This window comes from Girardinichthys multiradiatus, chromosome 5 (assembly GCF_021462225.1).
Source record: "Girardinichthys multiradiatus isolate DD_20200921_A chromosome 5, DD_fGirMul_XY1, whole genome shotgun sequence".
In the NCBI taxonomy this organism is placed as follows: domain Eukaryota; kingdom Metazoa; phylum Chordata; class Actinopteri; order Cyprinodontiformes; family Goodeidae; genus Girardinichthys; species Girardinichthys multiradiatus.
This window is the reverse complement of record NC_061798.1, coordinates 15,899,303-15,917,691: the sequence shown is the minus strand read 5'-3', so window position 1 is coordinate 15,917,691 and position 18,389 is coordinate 15,899,303. Positions and strand designations below refer to the sequence as shown.

At 39.6% G+C, this 18,389-nt stretch overlaps 1 protein-coding gene across 13 annotated transcripts in view; it reads right to left on the bottom strand.

Annotated features, from left to right (window-relative positions):
• Positions 1-1,559: 1,559 nt before the first annotated feature.
• Positions 1,560-18,389, bottom strand: part of apbb2b (amyloid beta (A4) precursor protein-binding, family B, member 2b) — a 76,894-nt gene continuing 60,064 nt past the window's right edge. For 8 of the 13 annotated variants that reach the window (XM_047365409.1, XM_047365407.1, XM_047365406.1 and 5 more), the window contains 7 exons: positions 17,498-17,503; positions 15,313-15,427; positions 12,578-12,665; positions 10,187-10,270; positions 9,956-10,071; positions 7,107-7,286; positions 1,560-5,237 (listed from right to left, as the gene is read on the bottom strand). In XM_047365409.1, the coding sequence (XP_047221365.1) occupies positions 5,067-5,237; positions 7,107-7,286; positions 9,956-10,071; positions 10,187-10,270; positions 12,578-12,665; positions 15,313-15,427; positions 17,498-17,503 (760 nt within the window). In that variant the 3' untranslated portion in view covers positions 1,560-5,066. The remainder of the gene's footprint in view (positions 5,238-7,106; positions 7,287-9,955; positions 10,072-10,186; positions 10,271-12,577; positions 12,666-15,312; positions 15,428-17,497; positions 17,504-18,389) is intronic. The other 5 variants (XM_047365413.1, XM_047365419.1, XM_047365418.1 and 2 more) reach the window with 3 other exon arrangements.

The following is an 18,389-nucleotide window of genomic DNA, read 5'->3' as shown; positions in this document are numbered from 1 at the left end:
TGGGCAAGGCACTTAACCTCAAGTTGCCTACCGATCTGCGTATCGGTGTATGAATGTGTGAGCGTTAGTGAGTGCAATTGGGTGAATGTGGCTCTAGTGTAAAGCGCTTGGAGTGGTATGTATGACTGGAAAGGTGCTATATAAATTCAGTCCATTTACCATTAGCCTCTTTGGCAGAAATTCTCCAGTCTAGCTCTGCAAGAGGTCTCTTCCTGTTCTTTGACTGGGACTGGTTTCAGGACATGAATGACTTGCTATAACTGATGAAACCATGCATTCTGCTCTCTAGCAGAACATCCTGAAACAGTATGTCTGATTATCAGTTCTTGGTCATTCCTCTCCACATCCTTGAGACGTGATTGCTGCAAAGTCAATGACTCGGTGGCGCATCCTTAGATAGACTTCTTTTTCCAATCGGCATAATATGTTGAACTGGACTCTGTATTTCAACTAGGCCTGAATTAGAACCTATGTGATTAAATCTGAATCAGCTTGTATAACTGGATTTGGATCTATTTGTGTTGTAAAGTGCCTTGAGGTGACATTTGTTGTGAACTAGGACTAAATAAACTGAATTTCATTACTTCTGAGATTATTCATATGTTGTTTGGAGCTTATTAATCCCACCAAGCAGGTTACATATCAAACACAGGGACACACATGCAAAGTGTCCCAGGCCCGTATTTGAACTCAGGACCTTCTAGATGAAAAACAACAGTGCTACCAACTGCTTCAAAGTGCAGACAGGCATTATCTTTTTTTTAATTAATAAAAAATGTATGAAATAAAAGAAAAACAATTGCAGTTTTTACTTTCTTTCGACTTAAGTGGCTTTGATAACAGCAAGATGTAGACATCCAACACAAATTGATGTTACTGAACAATTGTGTTGATAAGCAATCGTTCCATGGATGTTTCTGTCCAATACTAAATAATAAAATTACTAAACCTTTAATATGTTGCAAAATGTATGTAGGGGACACAGCAAATATGTAGATGGAGGTGCCCTGATCAGATGACACTTTTTGGCCAACATGCAAAATAAGCTGTGTGGAGGAAAATCAACAGCATGCATCACCTTGACAACACCTTCTCCAATGTGAAACATGGAGGTGGCAGCATGATACTGTGGCAATGCTCATCTTCAGAAGGGACGGGGGGAAAGGAGTATGAATATACTAGGGAAAGAAAATGTTTGTTGAAAAAGAGTTTGTTGAAAAAAAAACTAATCTCACAGAATGATGGGGTATTCTGCCAGCATAATTTTAACTTCGTTCAAAGTGTCATCCTGCACGCTGAGGGCAGAGCTTGTTTAGATCTTAATAAAGGCAGTGATGCAAAGGTCAACTTTTATTTTTTATATTTTTACATTACCTAATTATTTTCATCAATCACAGAAAAACCCCCCGCTTTGTTAATATCACATGTAGCCACTGGATTATTTTGATAGATTTCAAACTAAAATCTTCAGTGTTTCATCAGACATTTTAATAAAGTGAGATTCCTAAGAAAAAATCCATTAAATGTGTAGGTTAATTTAAAGCAAAGGAACCAGAAGGTGTGTTTTATACCATTTATTCTAACAATCGGTTACATTGCTAAAGTGTACAAATCAGTGAGCAGCAAACGGAAGCTAACACATCCATCGACCGGACTCTGTGTGTCTGTGTGAGTTTGACAGAAGGGCTGTGAGTCCACTCCTGCTGCCCTCTTCCTCCTCTGTCTGACGCTCTGAGCAGCAGTGGACCCCAGCGGTAAAGTGATCACTGTACAGGGTGAAGATATATTCCTTTATCTGCTTTGCTTCAGCAAACCGGAGCTTTTTGCGATGTCTGAGTCAACTAGGGTCTGAAATAATGATAGCATCAAGAGACTTGCCCCCAACGAATAAAATCAGTATATACCTTTTATAAAATAGAATAAATAAAATAAAAAATAGTTTTGTTTAAAACTCTTTCGACCATCCAAGAACATGCAACGCTCCTCATGACTTTCCTTTTGTTCCAGATCAAAAGAATGCATAGATAAAAAATCACACAGTTAAATTCAGCATCAACTTAGGTGTAAAAATTTCCAATCACCTCCTCGCTTTTTCATTATTTGCTTCCATATTTTCCTATCAACAACAATTTATATACGTATTTTACACTTTGGCCATTTGGTATGATTCAGAAAAGGCAATTTTATAACGTATAAGAAAATAAGAGACATTCAAAAATAAAGACATAGCTTATAACAATAATAAATGTTACACTGAGTGGATTTTCTGTACACACAGACTTATTCACACGTCAACATCTTTCTGTGAAAAAGGAAGGGAACTGGCTGAATTTTCCCATCAGTGTTACAAAACTAGCTCTTTTCAGTTGAGTGATTTGACTTTGGAGCTCACAAACTGTGGCCAAGACAAGAAAGATGCACCAGCAATCATGTTTCGAGTTAGTACACCACATGGAAAATGTTGACTTCATCCAGCATGTTTCAAAAACTAAACTATTGACCCTCACTGAAGCAGGAACTTCTATTTAGGTTTTACGTTAACATGATTTGCATTACGAGCACATCCAGCTTTACATTATGGAAAGATTGAAGGAGACAAAGAAGTGTAAGAAGGAAAATTACAGTAAAGGGCAAAAACAAAAATCTAAAACAAAAAATCTAAATAGCAGTCAGAAGAAAACCAAATTAGGTCAACAACAGCAAGAGCGGCAAATTAATGGACCATCTTTACAAAACTGAATTTTCAGAAAGCAGTTATTTCTGTTAAGTTTTGAACATGAATTTGATTTATTTAACTAAACTAACAGTATTTTCAAGAAAATTAGAAATTAATCTTGTCCGTTTCACAAATACAGCAAAGGTTTCTTTATTGACGCAATTTAAGGAGGGTCTAATCCCAAAAAAAGCATAAAAATAATATGTATTTGTGTTTTCTCCGCTGTAATTCCATCAATCTTAAAACTGGGTTGTTTGAAGCTTTCAGCCTTTAGGGTGAGTGGACTGTCTACCGCTTCGACATGTCGGGCAAAAAACAAATAAAATAAATCAGTGGCAGGCTGGTTTATTTCCTGATCAAATTGTGTTTGCTACAGTGTTAAATGTGTAATAGGGCTGATGTTATTTTCTCATGGCATCAAGTCTTCCAACCACGAACCTTCCCCCTGAAACCCAGGTATTACACGAAACAGAGCGCAGGAATAAGAAACAAACCATCAGAAGTGTTAATAAATAGTTTATTCGGGCTGCTCTTACTGAATTTTATATGAAAGGCAGCCATGTTGAACAAAACCTCTGGGCTGCTCGTCCAGCTCCGACTTTATCAGTAGTTCCAGAGAAGGACCTTAGGCCTTTGAGGCCATAGGTGGATTTAATATCTCAACAGAACAAAAATGGAGTGATTTTCTAATTTACCTATTTTTGCAGTTCAAGCACTTCCTTCTTATATATATATATATATATAAATATGAATATGGTGAAAAGCCAACAGTTTTCTTTGTGGTATACTAATTCTTTCATAGAACATTTGATTTATAAGCGCTTGGTTTGCTAGGCCCTGCCCTCCTTAAGTATACCAGTCAGAACTGTAACTGTCACTCTTTCAAACATCAAAATAATTTGAATTAAAAGCAAAGCCATTCAGGCTGTGACTGGATAATGTCTTGGAGGAGGGGCTTAGCAAACTGTGTCTGAGATTTAAGGTGGAATAACAGATTTCCCTACATCCAAGCACGTCAGGTATGTGAGAGTACAGAGCTAGCAAAGTGGAAAGGAGATTTGTGTATCTTGAAAACGGATCCAAAGCTAGTGAATTTATGGCACTGGTAAAGACAAATTCAAAGAAAGATTTTCTTTAAAAAAAAAAAAACGCTCTCGCCTGTGGAAGAACCCAGGAAATGGATAACAGGAAAGCCCTGCTCGGTTTGAGCCCCTCCAACATTCTGGTGGGTTTTCCCTTGAAAACAGAGAAGGCCGAGGGATAAATCGCTTCATTTCTTTTCAAGATTTAAACCCAACCAATCATACAGAGATAGAAAAACACATTCCTAAAGTCTCCCATCTCTTCCTCCAGGCAATCCCCCTTTCTTAGAGGACTCAAAGTTACCAGGGAGTGAGGTGGGACTGAAGAGAACGATCTGTCAGATTTCCCTCCAGCATGCTGATGTCTCCTGTGTTTGAAGCAGCAAGTCTGGCACTGGTTACCAGACAGGGAAAACTGTCCACAGCTCTTCCTCTGTTATGGCTATTATGTGTCATTTCTTATAAGATGACCAGAACAAAAACAAAAACAAACATAAAACGTAAACAGTAGGGATATGAAGGATGATTTAAGTCACCACTCGTTCCAAGCCTAAAAATATCTGTGGCCTTCTTAATTACCTCCTTCTGTCTCTGAAAGCAGCAGCATTGTTTCCACATTGTTTACAATGGTTCACATTTAGATAAAAAAAAAAACAACTTCATGCACGCTCAGCTGAACAGGTTGCAGTGGAATCTCTAAAGTCTGTAGTAGCTTCCTTTGTTCGTCCAGGAACAAGATGGCTTTTCTCACCTGTTTGCTCTCTTTGTTTTGTTCTGAAGTTTAGATCTACTAAGGACGATGAGAGGGAGCATCAGTGAGGGAGAAGAGCCACTACAGATTAAAAGATGACGGGGAACATGGCCTGGTGTGGAGCATCATGCTGACAGGCAGAGACACGGATACACAGAAAGCATGGAGAGATGAGCGTTTTGGTCAGCAATGAGCTCGGTCATGGTACACATGCTGTGCTTGAAGGAGCGCCTGCTGCTTCTTCAAGTTGTTCCCTCTTCTCCTCACGCTGTTACTGAGAGAAATGAGAGTAATGTACACCTCTTCCTCGGATGCTCCTGTTTGATTTGGAATTGTTTTTTTGAACAACTACTCAACCAAGAAACATTAATATTTGCTTCCAAAACCTACTGGGGACTCCACCAAACCAGCAGCTATTCTATGGTTGCTGGAGTATGTGATGGCTTTGGCAGCGAAGCGATGAAGCTTCCATGGTGACTAGGAGCTGTGTTAGGATGCCAGTACTGGCTCGCTGCCATTACTGCGGCAGCTCTGTGACGGGTCTCTTCTGTTTGAGGGTGTCAATGAGAGACAGGACGCCTCGCTTCACGCTGGTCGAGACCCGGCGGGACACGGAGTCTCCGGGGGGCGACGAGCCGCAGGCCTTCTGGGAGGGCGGCCGTGCCACCAGGCATTTCTGATACCGCAGCTGACAGATAGACAGACAGAGCAGAACATAGAGGCATACATTAAATAACAGAGTTACAAGCTGCTGAGCAAACGAGTGTGTGAGTGAAAGAGAGAGAGAGAGATGAGGAGGAAGCTGGACTGGTGTGGGCTGCTGACTGCAATCAATAGTAATGACTAACGGTTCTTACCACCATCAATTTGCTTTAGAGTGAGTGTGTGTGTCTGTGTGGCCGTATATCCAAAGTTCAGATGTGTGATTGATAGCTTGGCCTGCACTGGACTAATCTCATATGTCACACAGCAGACTGAGAGGTTCGGCGTGCACTGATGGGCTGGCAGAAACGCAACAAAGTGCAGATGGTGTTTTGGGTTGTAAAAACACAGCAACGAAAGGACAGGATAAACACACTGTAAGGTGTTAAAACATTAAGAGATTAGTCTTCAACCGTTCACTGAGGCAAAGAACAATAATTATGATAAATTAAATCAAAACATTAGACACGTGCCTTGCTAAAGTATTCACACCCGCTTATATGATAGACCAAAACAAATTAGTACATTATTTTTGGGAGTGCATCTTCTGAAAATGGAAAAAGTATGGCACAGCTGCTAACATACCAATCATGGCTGTCTACCTGAACTTGGATAATGAGAGCATTAATCAGAGAAGAAGACAAGAGGCCCAAGGAAACTCTGGGGAGGAGCTGCACAAATCTCTAGCTCAGGTGGAAGAATCTGTTATTAGGACTATTATTTTTGCCATCCACAAATCTGTCCCTTATAAGAGTGGGAAGAAGAAAACCTTTGTTTGAAGAAAAAGCCATAAGGAGTACAATTTGCTGCTTGCCACAAGCCATGTGGATGACAAAGCTAATGAGCAGATGGAGGGGCGGTGGTCAGATGTAAAATCAAACAGTCTGCAAAACCACCGCATTGATAAACAGTTTCCACTGCCCCCTGAAACACTAAAATATTTAGGACTGAACCTTAAAATGTCAAAATAAACAGGCTAAATGGCTTTCATTAATCTTTCATACTGGTCTTTGCCTCTATGGTTTAAGTGAACAACTGTCAGAAAAAAGTAAAGCCACTTTCAGACATAAGATACAAAACATTATTGGCTTCATCCGTTGTTGTATTAGCATTGAGTCATTGGTAGCTTTTGCATCTGAGACTTAAATACGCGTATACGTGCAAGGATTTTATGCTTGTGTAAGGTTGAAATCAAAAGGAAAATACAAATTAGATGTATTGCAAAGCTCTACCTGCAAAATAACTCACATTTGCCCTTTCTTATTGGAGAAAGTGTGAAGTGAAATAAATAGATTCTACAGCTAATTACTGTGGGAGAACCATGGAGGAGGAAAGTCTGGATGATGCATTATTTATTTTATACACAACTCGATATGTCGAAGTCTTTGAGCAGTGGATGAAAACCCTAATTAACAGACCGTCTATGTGTATCTGTGTCTGTTAATGTGAAGGCTGCAGATCAGACATGACAGGTGTTTTGTTTTACGTTATTTCAATTTCATTTATTCAAATATCATTACTGACACTGAACAACTAAGTTTTTTCAACACAAGCTTCTTGTTCCTTACAGAATGTATGTATACCTTATAAATATTAACACAGACAGACCAGAGCAATAGTTTTTCTTTGGTGTTAATTAATAATCTCTGGAGTTCTAGGCTTAAGTGCAGGAAAACAAAGGTGAGAAGAAGTCAGACACCATTTCTGCCTCCACACTTTAGTTATTTACATCCCTACCTCTTTTCTACTCAGATCTGTTGTGTTTTAAAGGCAGTTTTCTATAACATTATATTTTGTTTCTATTGCCAAAACCATTTACAGCTGACTTTGTGTGTTTCAGTCCGGTTGGACTCACCATACAAGCTGCCTGCACGGCTTCAGACACACTTCCAGCATTGGGGTCACACCAGAAGACATGGCAGTCAAAGCGATGGCTTCCAGCATCCATGATGAAGGCAAACGTATGCACATCATGACCGACGCCCATGAAGGACAGGAAACGGACCCGACACTCCACCAGCACTTCTTCTTCGTCCTGGTCAGAAATACGGGTGTGAGATTAATCAAAACATTTACCTTCATGTAGAAGTTGATTTGCTGTTTTTAAAAAGTCTGAATAAGACAACACAGATCCTCCGAATGTTAGCCCAGTCAGGCTGTTGTTACTTCCACAAAACCAAAACATGTCATTTCGTCTGCAGAGTCAGAAAAGGGAGACTTTGGTAGACGCTTAATTTTAACTTTTTTATGAGCTGTGTCCCCACCAAGATTAAGCTGTTGATCAGAATCTGGTCGTTTAGGAAACTCAAACATCTGAACTTTTCTACCAAGTGAACATACCATCCCTTTACACTACAACAATCCTCAGTAAGAAAGTTGTTACTGAGGGAAGAAGACTCAACGTTGGCTATTTTAAGTATCAGTGAGGTGTTTGCAATGATGTCACAGCAGAGCTGCACAATATATCAAATTGTTAGCCTCATAGCATAATTAAGTCATATTTTGGCTTAGTGTTAAAAAATCAATTACAAATATAACGTGCTTGCTGAAAAATTTAATTTTTCCTTGTTTTCCAAAAATATGCAACTATGACTAATGGTGCGTTCAGACTGAACGCACATTTGCATGCTGACATTTCACCAGCAATTCACGTGGCCAACGGGCGACAGCGCCCCACTCGCTTCACCAGTCTTAAAATTGACGGAGCTTCTATCTGCTGTTTGCCGGTTTAAACTCAACATGGAGCGAGTCACGGCGCTTTATTTATGTAAAGCCAAAGAACACCGCTGGTGTCCACATCCCTGGGTTCACCAGAGACAGAACCAGTTTGGAGAGTACCACCACCTACTCCAGGAGCAGCGTCTGGATGACGGTTGCTTTCAGCGGTACCTCTGTCTATCTAGGACCCAGTTTGAGGACCTGATGTCCTGCGTTAGGGGATGAATCAGCCTTCGGGACACCAACTACAGGCGCTGCATCCCCGCTGCAGAACGCCTGCCCATCTGTCTTCAGTGAGTAAATAAATCTCAGCTTAATAGATAAACAGCCAAATTGTACTCTCCAAATCTTCTAAAAACAACAAACATTGTTTTGCCTAAAAATATGGACAAGGGGGCGCGGTGCTGATGGCGTAGGGGTTAAGCGCGCAACCATATGCAGAGGCTACAGTCCTCGAAGCAGCTGTCCCGGGTTCGAGTCCCGGACCCGGCAACATTTGCCAAATGTCTCCCCCTCTCTCTACCCCTCTTTCCTGTCCGCCTACTGATAAAAAATAAATAAAGGCCACTAGTGCTGAAAATATCTTTAAAAAATATGGACGAGGAGCGGGAATACATCAGGAAAGAGCTGATATGACCACAGAATGTAGCATGGTAGCTTATTGAATAATTATGTAATAACAGCTGATCGGCGACCTAGAAATCAAGCTAGCTGACATATACATCTGAAAATGAAATACTTATGAATAAAATATAATTTCCTACATTAGCATACATGTACCCTGAGCAACTGCTGTGAGTTTCATACTTGTATGACAACTTTTGTGCTGAAGAAAGGGCTATAGACATTAATTCGATTTAATGTCAATTCGACATTACGAATTGACATTAAAGTTCAAATTTTTCAATTCCAGCAAAATTCGCTTTGCGTCCTTCACCTCGCTTCGCTCTGCTCTTGAACACGCCTCCACATAGGGTTGACACATAAATCATTCGCTCCTGTCGCGTCACTCGCGGTCGGTCTGAATGCACCATTAGGCAATTATGCTCTGAGGCTAATGAAATGACAAACACTGCATTATCAGTTTGTGCAAAATCCCAATGGCAGCTTGAATGTGATATTTGTTAGGTTATAATTTTTGAAGGGCTATGGATTAAAACTCTTATTTATAATAACTTTTTGGCCACTTAATTAGACTTTTACTGTGCATCATGCTGTTCTAACAAAGATAGATTTTAGCAACCAAGAGCAGAAAGCTCAGGGAGAGTGGTGTGGAGATTGTGATGTATGGATGTTGCTCTTAAGCGTTAACAGCTAGTCTGACGTACGCCACCTATCTTAGCTGAGCTTATCAATTTAAAACAATCCAAACTGAAAATGTTTATATTAGTGGGATATAACGCTTCATGTCGGTGGATATTAAAAGTCTACAGTTTCACAACAGATTCACCAAATCATCTGATGAGATGACTTGCTTAGCTTATTGGATTTCCATCACACATTTAACAACAAAGTCAGCAAATCGCCCTAAATGCTAACATTAGACGTTTGAGACAGTTTAAAATGTGAAGCCAAAATCATTTTCTGCTTGTTTAAACACTAAAACAAACAACCGCCCTGAAATAGTGCAGTGACCCCAGATTTGTATACATTTATTAAGTTAATGAGCATTCATGGCAGAAGCACTGGAAAACACATTTTCAGCGCTCTTCATATATCTTCTCATCTTGTAGTTCTTAAAGAGACTCTGGGAATTTAGAATCAGTTCCAGCAGGTCAAAGATGTATGAAAAACATGAGAGGTCAGGTTCAGCCGCAAACATTCAATCTATCAATTCTATCTTTATCTATTTATTAGAGAGACTTTCTGGCTGATGAACTTCATTCATGCGAACACATTTGGCTAAGAGGAATTCTTCTATAAAAGACTGAAGAAGAACAAGTCTAGCAGAGTTTAGACGTAACAGTTAAGCAGCAGAGGTCTGACCTTGTCTTTGCTGATGGTCACAGTGGCATCTGCCACATTAAGGGCCACAGCAGTCCAGTCTTCTTTGTTGGACGAGCCAATGAGACTGTCGATAGCTCCGTTCAGTATATCCATGCCTGGGAAAGAGAATGTTATAAGAAATCAAAGATTAACAATTTAAATCACATTTACATCAATATTTAACACTAAGCCCTTTATATTTGCAACCACCTATCTGTGTGTTACACCAACCTATTGGTCTGGCCACAGGCATCATACCCAAATAGAGCACCTGAAACTTCTGAACCAGCTCAGTCTTTGGTGTAGGGAACTCTGCTGGGAGAAATTGATCATGAAATTCACAACAGCCTGGAGCAAGAGAAAGTGTTTTACAATGCAGTGCTTTCCAGTACTTTACTTCCTACCTCAACATTAGGATCTCATGTTTCTGCTACAATATTTTTCAGTGTCAAAACCAGGCTAGAGATAAAACAATATACTGGTACAACTCAAAAGTATTATTGCACCCAAATGCAGTTCAGTATTATTTAATTAGATGGAGTAAAAACTGTTGATTTTAAACTACTAATTACTGCACAATAAGATGGTACTTCACGTGTCTGACTATAATCGCTCATTATCAAATGGGCCTTCCTATATCTCCATTATGAGAAGGCTTGTTACATGTATTAATATATGCAGAGACAGTCTGGACGTTGGTGCATGAAGTGGAGACATTCTGTACTTTTTAATGACCTATTCTTGCACAACCAGTAAATGTCCTCCCTGATATACAGTGACCACCACAATTATTGCCACATCTGGTGGAGATGTGTAAAAAACCTTCCAATAAATTAATCTTTTATTGCTAATAACTGGCATAATCCCCTTTTACCAGTAGGGCAGCAGCTAGTCTTCTCCTGTAACATGTCACAAGGTGGGAGCATACAGATAGAGAGATCTTTGACTGTTCCTCTTTGCACAATCTGTCCAAGTCGCCCAGAGTCTTTGGTTCTCTCTTATGCTCTCTCCTCAAATCACCTTACAGGTTTTCTACAGGATTTAGGTCTGAGATGCCCATGGTAGATGGTTGATTCTGTGTCTGGTAAATCCTTCCTGTGTTGACCACAGTTTTATATAACATATAACAGATGGCACCAGGTATTTTTCCACATATCCATCCCTGACTTCATGCCAAGCCTCACCTCACCTGGTTCCAGTTAAAGTTTCAGCAGAGTTTAGGAAACTCCATGTATATGTTTGTGATGTCAGACAGAAAAGGCTTTTTTTCTGGCATCATGTACTAGATAGAGGCGAAAGATTATTATTAGGAGTGCAGGGGTCTTTCTGCATGGAATTTGCACGTTCTCCCCCTGCATGTGTGGGTTCTCTCTGGGTACTCCAGCTTCCTCTTCCAGTCCAAAAACATGATTGTTAGGTTTATTGGTCTCTCTAAATTTGCCCCTAGGTATGAATGAGTGTGTGCATGGTTGTTTGTCCTGTGTGCCTCTGTTGCCCTGCGATGGACTGGCAACCTGTCCAGGGTGATCCCCACCTCTTGCCAATAGACCACTGGAGATCGACACCAGCTCCCCCGCGACCCTGTATGGAAGAAGCGGGTATAGATAATGGACGGATGGATTTTCTTCTCTATTTCATCTGTGCTCCCATCTCTCTGTGACCTTTAGCATTTTGGCCAATGTCATTTGGGTCCAATGTGAGCACCCGCTGCATGAGACTCTGTCTAACTGGCTAAATATTACATCAACATGGAAAATAAAAGTTCATAACACTTGTAATAAATTAGCCAACAGTTGTTGCACTCCAAACGGCCCTTTTTGATATGAAAATTGTACGTACCGATGTTGCGATAGCGATATCTTTGCGATATCTTGCAGCTCTATTTATTATGCAACATTTCTGTTTCTCAACAGTTCTGTAACAGTAAGCTATAGACAGAAAATTATGCATTTGTCAGTCAGTCTGTCATTTTCTACCACTTATTCCATAGTGGGTCGCGGGGGAGCTGGTGCCTATCTCCAGCAGTCTATGGGCAAGAGGCGGGGTACACCCTGGACAAGTCGCCAGTCCATCGCAGAAAATTATGCATTTGTATTTCATAAATAAAGTCCTACAAAACAGAAACCTAGAATCTCCGTTATTGGTTTTTTGTTGTTATTTTTATTATTAGTAAGTTGTTTTTTTTAATGTCTGTTTTAAATGCCTGTACAGAACTTTGATTAAAAATGCTTTATAAATAAAATTAATATTATTATTATCATTAACATGAAAAGTGGTGTTACATTTATTAACCAACGGATTTTTGATTAATTTAATGGTTATAAATGCCATTGCTTGCAGTAAAGCTTAACAGGGCATAACCAAAACTTTGTACCCAGAGAGATAAATGTAGTTATTTAGAAAAACATCAGTTGAGTTTAATGGCTCCAACGTGACTTGTGTCTTAAAGTGCCCTCATGCTCTCTTTAGTGACAAATGTTGCTGTGAAACATTCTGCTGTTAGAGATGGTGACGCTGCACCACACTGCCCCAAAGTTAATAATATTTACTATTCTGTGTGTCTTGTAGTATAAATTGTCTCCCTGTACACATAGAGTGGGTGGATATATGGATGAAGCGCACCTTGTAAAGGGAGATCCATCCCCGCCTGCATCCTGTCCTGAAGTGAACCTACTGCCATTGCTTTGGCATTCTTTCGCTCTGTCATTATCTAGAGAAAAGAAAGGATTTTTACACCCAGACAGAGAGGAGCGAGAAGATGCAACAACAATAATATGTGTGAAAGTGGATGAGAACAGGAGCTGGAGGGGGATGAAAACAATTATAGGAAAGCACTAGAACAGCTTCACAGCTGATATGGTCATGCTGTTTACCCACAACACACAGGAAAACACACAAATGGGGAAACTAAACAGGTCACATTTCAAAACTAAAAGATAAAAGCGCTCTTTCTGCTTTAAAATTTAAAGGAATAAAGCAACAGAACCACACAACCCAGAAAGAAAGAATAATTCACACATTTTACTCTTACATACATAAAAACACCAGACTTACAGCACAGAGGTCTTTAGAGTTTGTCAGATCAGATGAACAGTTTATCTAACCCTGTTGTGTTCTGTTTTGTTCTTGTTTTACAAGTGTGAATTAAGAAGACTTGAATCATGCAGTATATTGCCAGAGTATTGGGCCACTTTACACACATGAACCTGAACGTCATCAGAATCAGAATCAGAATCAGAAAAGCTTTATTGCCAAGTACGTTTTTGGACATACAAGGAATTTGTTTTGGCGTAGTCGGTGCAATACAGTACAAGTTAAACAGTACAAACATATCTACAATATAATATAAATATAAGTGCACAGTTTTAAGTGAGTGAGAGTAAATATAGAGCAGTATAAGATGAGTCCAGTATAAGAGAGTCCAAGCTGAGCGTTAATGTAACGCATTCATACCACTGTAAAAACAAAGGTTTTATTATGCCGTTGATTAACCGTTTCCCGCTGTCACAGCTTCAGCTCTTCTGGGAAGTGTTTATAGGAATATCAAACAATTCTTCCAGCAAAGCATTTCTGAGGTCAGACACTGTTGTTAGACAGGGAGTGCTGGCTCTCAGTCTGCTCTAAATCATCCCAAAGGTGTTCTAAGCAGACTTGTCAAGTTCCTCCACACCAAATTCATTCACCCGTGTCTTTATGGACCTTGCTTTGTGCATTCTGCCCTGGATATTTGTCCACTAATCTGGAGTCCAGTGGCAGCAGAGGTTCCACTAGACTTTTTCGTTGTCTTTCATTTTGACTGACAGGGTAGTAAAGAAAAACCTGTTCTAATCTATTTTTAACAGATTTGTTTTTAAATTACAAATTTTAAACATTCAATAGCGTTCATTTTCATTCATTTCAATTGATATTCGGTCTGAACAAACAGATAATACACATCAACTGGATGAATACATGTAACCTTTTCTGACTGTGGTCTCCGTAACTACATATAAACAATGAAATTAAACGATTAAACTTAAAATATGAAGAGACCTGAACAGTCTCACAACTTCCTCCTTGTCCATATGGACCTAAATTAGGCACGCTCATTTATTTGTTCTTTATCATCCACTGCATCAGTCCCTATTTTTTCACCTTTTCTATCGACACCATCATTGTTTTTGGTCTTTTTGAAGAAACTTCGGACACTCAGCTGCCGTGACATTTTTCCGAGTGAAGTCAACGAGGTCATGCATCAAGTGACAAAACCAGCCCCCAACTGGTCAGGGGTGTGAACTGCAGTCTGTCAAAATGACAGATGGCATTCAGATTTTTACATTAAGGTTGAAAAAAAAAAAAAACGGTCAAAAAAAAAAAATACTTGGTTAGCGTAACCCCTGAGTGGCGTTGTACTTTCCATCACTGCATGTGGCACTTTGCATTCCACTTAGTGACGTAAAGCTGTTTAACCATGGAAAATCATTCCATGAAGCTCTGTACTGTTTGTTCTTCAGCAAACCTGAAGGCCACATGAAGTTTGGAGGTCTGTAGCTATTGACAATGCAGAGTTGGTCATTTCTACACACTCGACATCCGCTGTCCCCACTCTGATTTGTCCTGAGTTGCTATTGTTCCTGTTTGCTTCTACACTGGTATGACACAAACACTGTGGAATAATTAGTACCGAGAATATTGTACAACACGACTTATTGCCTGGGTGGCATCCAATCACAGCATCATTTGACAGAGCAACCTATGCCTTGGTGCTGGAATTTGTACACTTGAAGCCAAGAGGTTGGAAAACCTACATTTAATGTTCTAGAGGGGTAACCCAATACTTTTTGTAATATAGTGCGTTCTTGGCTGCAAAATGCCTTGTTGTGGTTTTACAATCAATTGGAACAATCAAGTCTCAGAGGAACCAATAAAAACATTTCGCTTTCTACTCTGAATTGAACTATGCACCAAGTAATAAGACCATATACATGATTAAACCATTTAAAGACCTCATCCAGACTCTGAATTAAAGAATTAACTCTGCAGATGTTCTTCAGGGACAAAACTAACATCAATTGATTCCATATTCATAGCTGAAATAGTAAAAAAAAAAAATCATTGTTTCATTATTAGTATTCTGGTTGTTTAAACCTATCTGTATTCACAAGAAGAGACATTCAGAGTACAGACCTTCTCCTGATAACTGTGTTTGTGTAGAAGAAACAATAAGGACTTCAGATGCCATGAGCGAAGATAAAACTGAGTGCTCAGATTTTAAAACAGTACGGGTGATTAAGTAAAACTTTAGGAGGCTTTAGAAGGGCTCATTGTTCATCGACTTGACATTGATTCTGCAGCATCCTCTGGCTTGAACAACTCACCCTGGAGCAGATCTTGTGCAGGCTTGTGGCAATGGCTTTGGCTGGCGTGTCACAGCGGAACACATGACATTTCAGGATCCTGGTGTTTTTGTCCCGCGCCACATATGCAAAGTCCCTAAAAAACAAAAACAAAACACGAACACCGACAAGAACTATAAGTTACAGTTAAAAAGCAACATCTCTAAGGCACAGATTAGGGCTGAAGCAACATTTATACATGTGATGGATTCAGACACATTCACACCAGTGGCGGTTGCTGGTCTTTCAAGGAGGGAAAGCTCAATTTCAAGATCGCTGATTTGCTGATTTAGCTGTCAATCAAAAAGAGATTCAGCCTCAGACAGATCATCCAATCATCATGCAGAAGCTGAGCGTCCGGGCCAGCCGAGGCCTGCCGACTGCACCATAGACCCCCAGAGACGCTGAGCGTCCGATGGGCGGGACAGAGCCCAGCATTTTTGCTTTGCTATTGAACTCACTGTTTAAAGCTGCAGGAATGAGTGAGAGGAAAGCTGCGTCGTCACCAGTGATAAGAAGCTGATTCTGAACAAAAGTTGAGCGCGTTGTAGCGCATATTTAGTCAATGACATGTACACACAACAGTATATATTTGATCACTTATTTTTTGACATTTTAGGGGAAGCTGAGCTTCCCTTGCAGTCTTAGAGCAATCGCCACTGATTAACACACATACAAGTCGAAGGACCACCAAACATCAGTGGAGCAGTGTGATGCAAGAAGAAGCTGAATGAAGTAACAGCAGAGAAAAGATTTTTTTCTGAGACCAGTGGAGTGGAAAATAATTAAAGTCTGCTAAACAGAAAAGGATGAAGAATCCAAAACCAAATGAAAGGGAGGAGGCAGCGCCTTGTAAAAGTATTTAACAAACTTCAATGTATTTTCTGGGATTTTATGTCATAGACCAACACAAAGTAGTGCATAATTGTAAAGTGGAAGAAAATGGATGTAGGATTTTCAAATGTTTTCACAAATGAAAATCTGAAAGGTGTGGCATGCATTTGTGTTTAGCACTCATTAGTCAGTACTCTGTAGAAATACCTTTGGGTGCTATTCCAGCTGCACGTCTTTAGGGGGAATGTCTCTACCAGTTTTAAAATTGAATACAGACTAAAACAACAAATTAAGATTAGTACTAAAACATTAAAAATGACTGAGATGTTTTTTCAAAATCTCTCAAAATTAAGGTCCTTCCATCTTCCCATCAACTCTGACCAGATTCCCACGGCATGATACTGCCACCACCATGCAGTGGTTAGTTTTCTGCCTAAAATGGCATTTTGCATGTAGGGCAACAAGTTCAATTTGTGTTTTATCGGATTAATGCATCTTTCTGCTTACATGGCTTGTGGCAAACTACAAATGAGACTAACAGCTTTCCTCAAACAATGCTTTTCTTCATGCCACTCTTCCTTAAAGGGCAGATTTGTGGGGGGGCGAAAAATTGTTGTCTTGTCAACCGATTTTCCTACCTAAGCTGTGGATCTTTGCAGCTCCTACAGAGTTACCTTGTGCCTCCTGGCTGCTTCTCTGATTAATGGTCTACTTGTTCACCCTGTCTGTTTAGTTGGGACTTCATGTTTGTTCATTAATGTTCTCTAACAAACCCCCAATACCTTCACAGAACAGCTGTAATTATAATGACAATAAATTAAAAACAACTGGACTCAACGAGCTAATTAGGTGACTTCTGACAGTAATTGGTTCACAGGATTTTATTTAGAGGTATCAGAGTAAATGGGGCTGAATACAAATGTGTGCCACACTGATCAAATGTGAGCAAGTTCATGAGGTATACGTGCTTTGGTAAGATCCTGTAAATAATTTGAAGATGATTATGGACATATCTGAGTAAGATCCTTCAAGCACTGGCACTTAAATTTCTGTGAAAGGGGTCATTCAGGCCTCAAGGCTGACAGGTTCAATATCCTCACACAGACAAACATTCCTGTGTGTCTGCACATCGAATAAAAAGACCTCATAGACCGACATGGACGCAGGAGGTCAACTTCCTCCACCACATTTCTGTGTATTTGTGCAGGGTGATACAGGATATCAAAATCCATATTGAACATCGGAAAAAAATGAGATACAGAGGAAATTAAACAATAAAAACTAACAGATACAACAGATGAGGATTGTTAATAGGAGAAAGAAATGTGTTTACCTCTCTCTGCATCCAAGGAAGCATTGGGAAAAAAGACGACATTTAGTAGAAAAAAGAAATGTACGCAACACTTGACCCCAGCAGTAGGAGAGGATATCTAATTAAATTTTAGCCCAGCAGTCACTTCTCATCCCGAGTACAACTGAAACATCTCAGAAAAATAAGAGTTTGGGCAAGCGGATGCATATCCCAGTTGAAACAGTGGTGCACATATCCCACAGCTCAGAAGGTTGTTTAAAAAACTCATACCTACCTTTCAAGTGAGATATGCAAAAAGACGATGATTGAACATAAGGTCAAAAAAAAGAAAAATTATAAAATCTTGGCCTTCCCTAATTGGCTAGTCATGTTTATATTCGAAAGCAACATAAAAATAATTTGAATGACTACAGGAGAATTTGGTGCCTTGCAAAAGTATTCATCAACATCAACTTAGACCAGCTTCCCTGTACCTGCTCAAGAAAAGCAAACCCACTGTATGATGCTGCAACCACCGTGTTTATCCATGGGTTTTTATCTATAGATGTGCAGTGTTACACACCACACTTTCAGATTTTTCTGTATAAAACATGTTAAAATCATATATAATTTTTACTTTCACTTCAAAATTACACAATATTTCATGTTGGTCTATCACCTAAAATCCCTATTAAACACGTTAAAAAGTTCAGGGGTGTGAATACTTCGGTAAGGCACAGTAGGAAACAATTTCAGCAATTCAGATATTCTGACAGGATATTGGGTGTCAAGTGGTTGAAATAATGTTGAAGCCAAGGGTATACAAATCAAACTAATGTCTGAATAAAAAGGAGCTATAAAAGATAGAAATCAAAGAAAGGAGAGGAGGACGGTGAGCATCTGGGAGTGATGTCTTATTTTAAAAATACTGTGA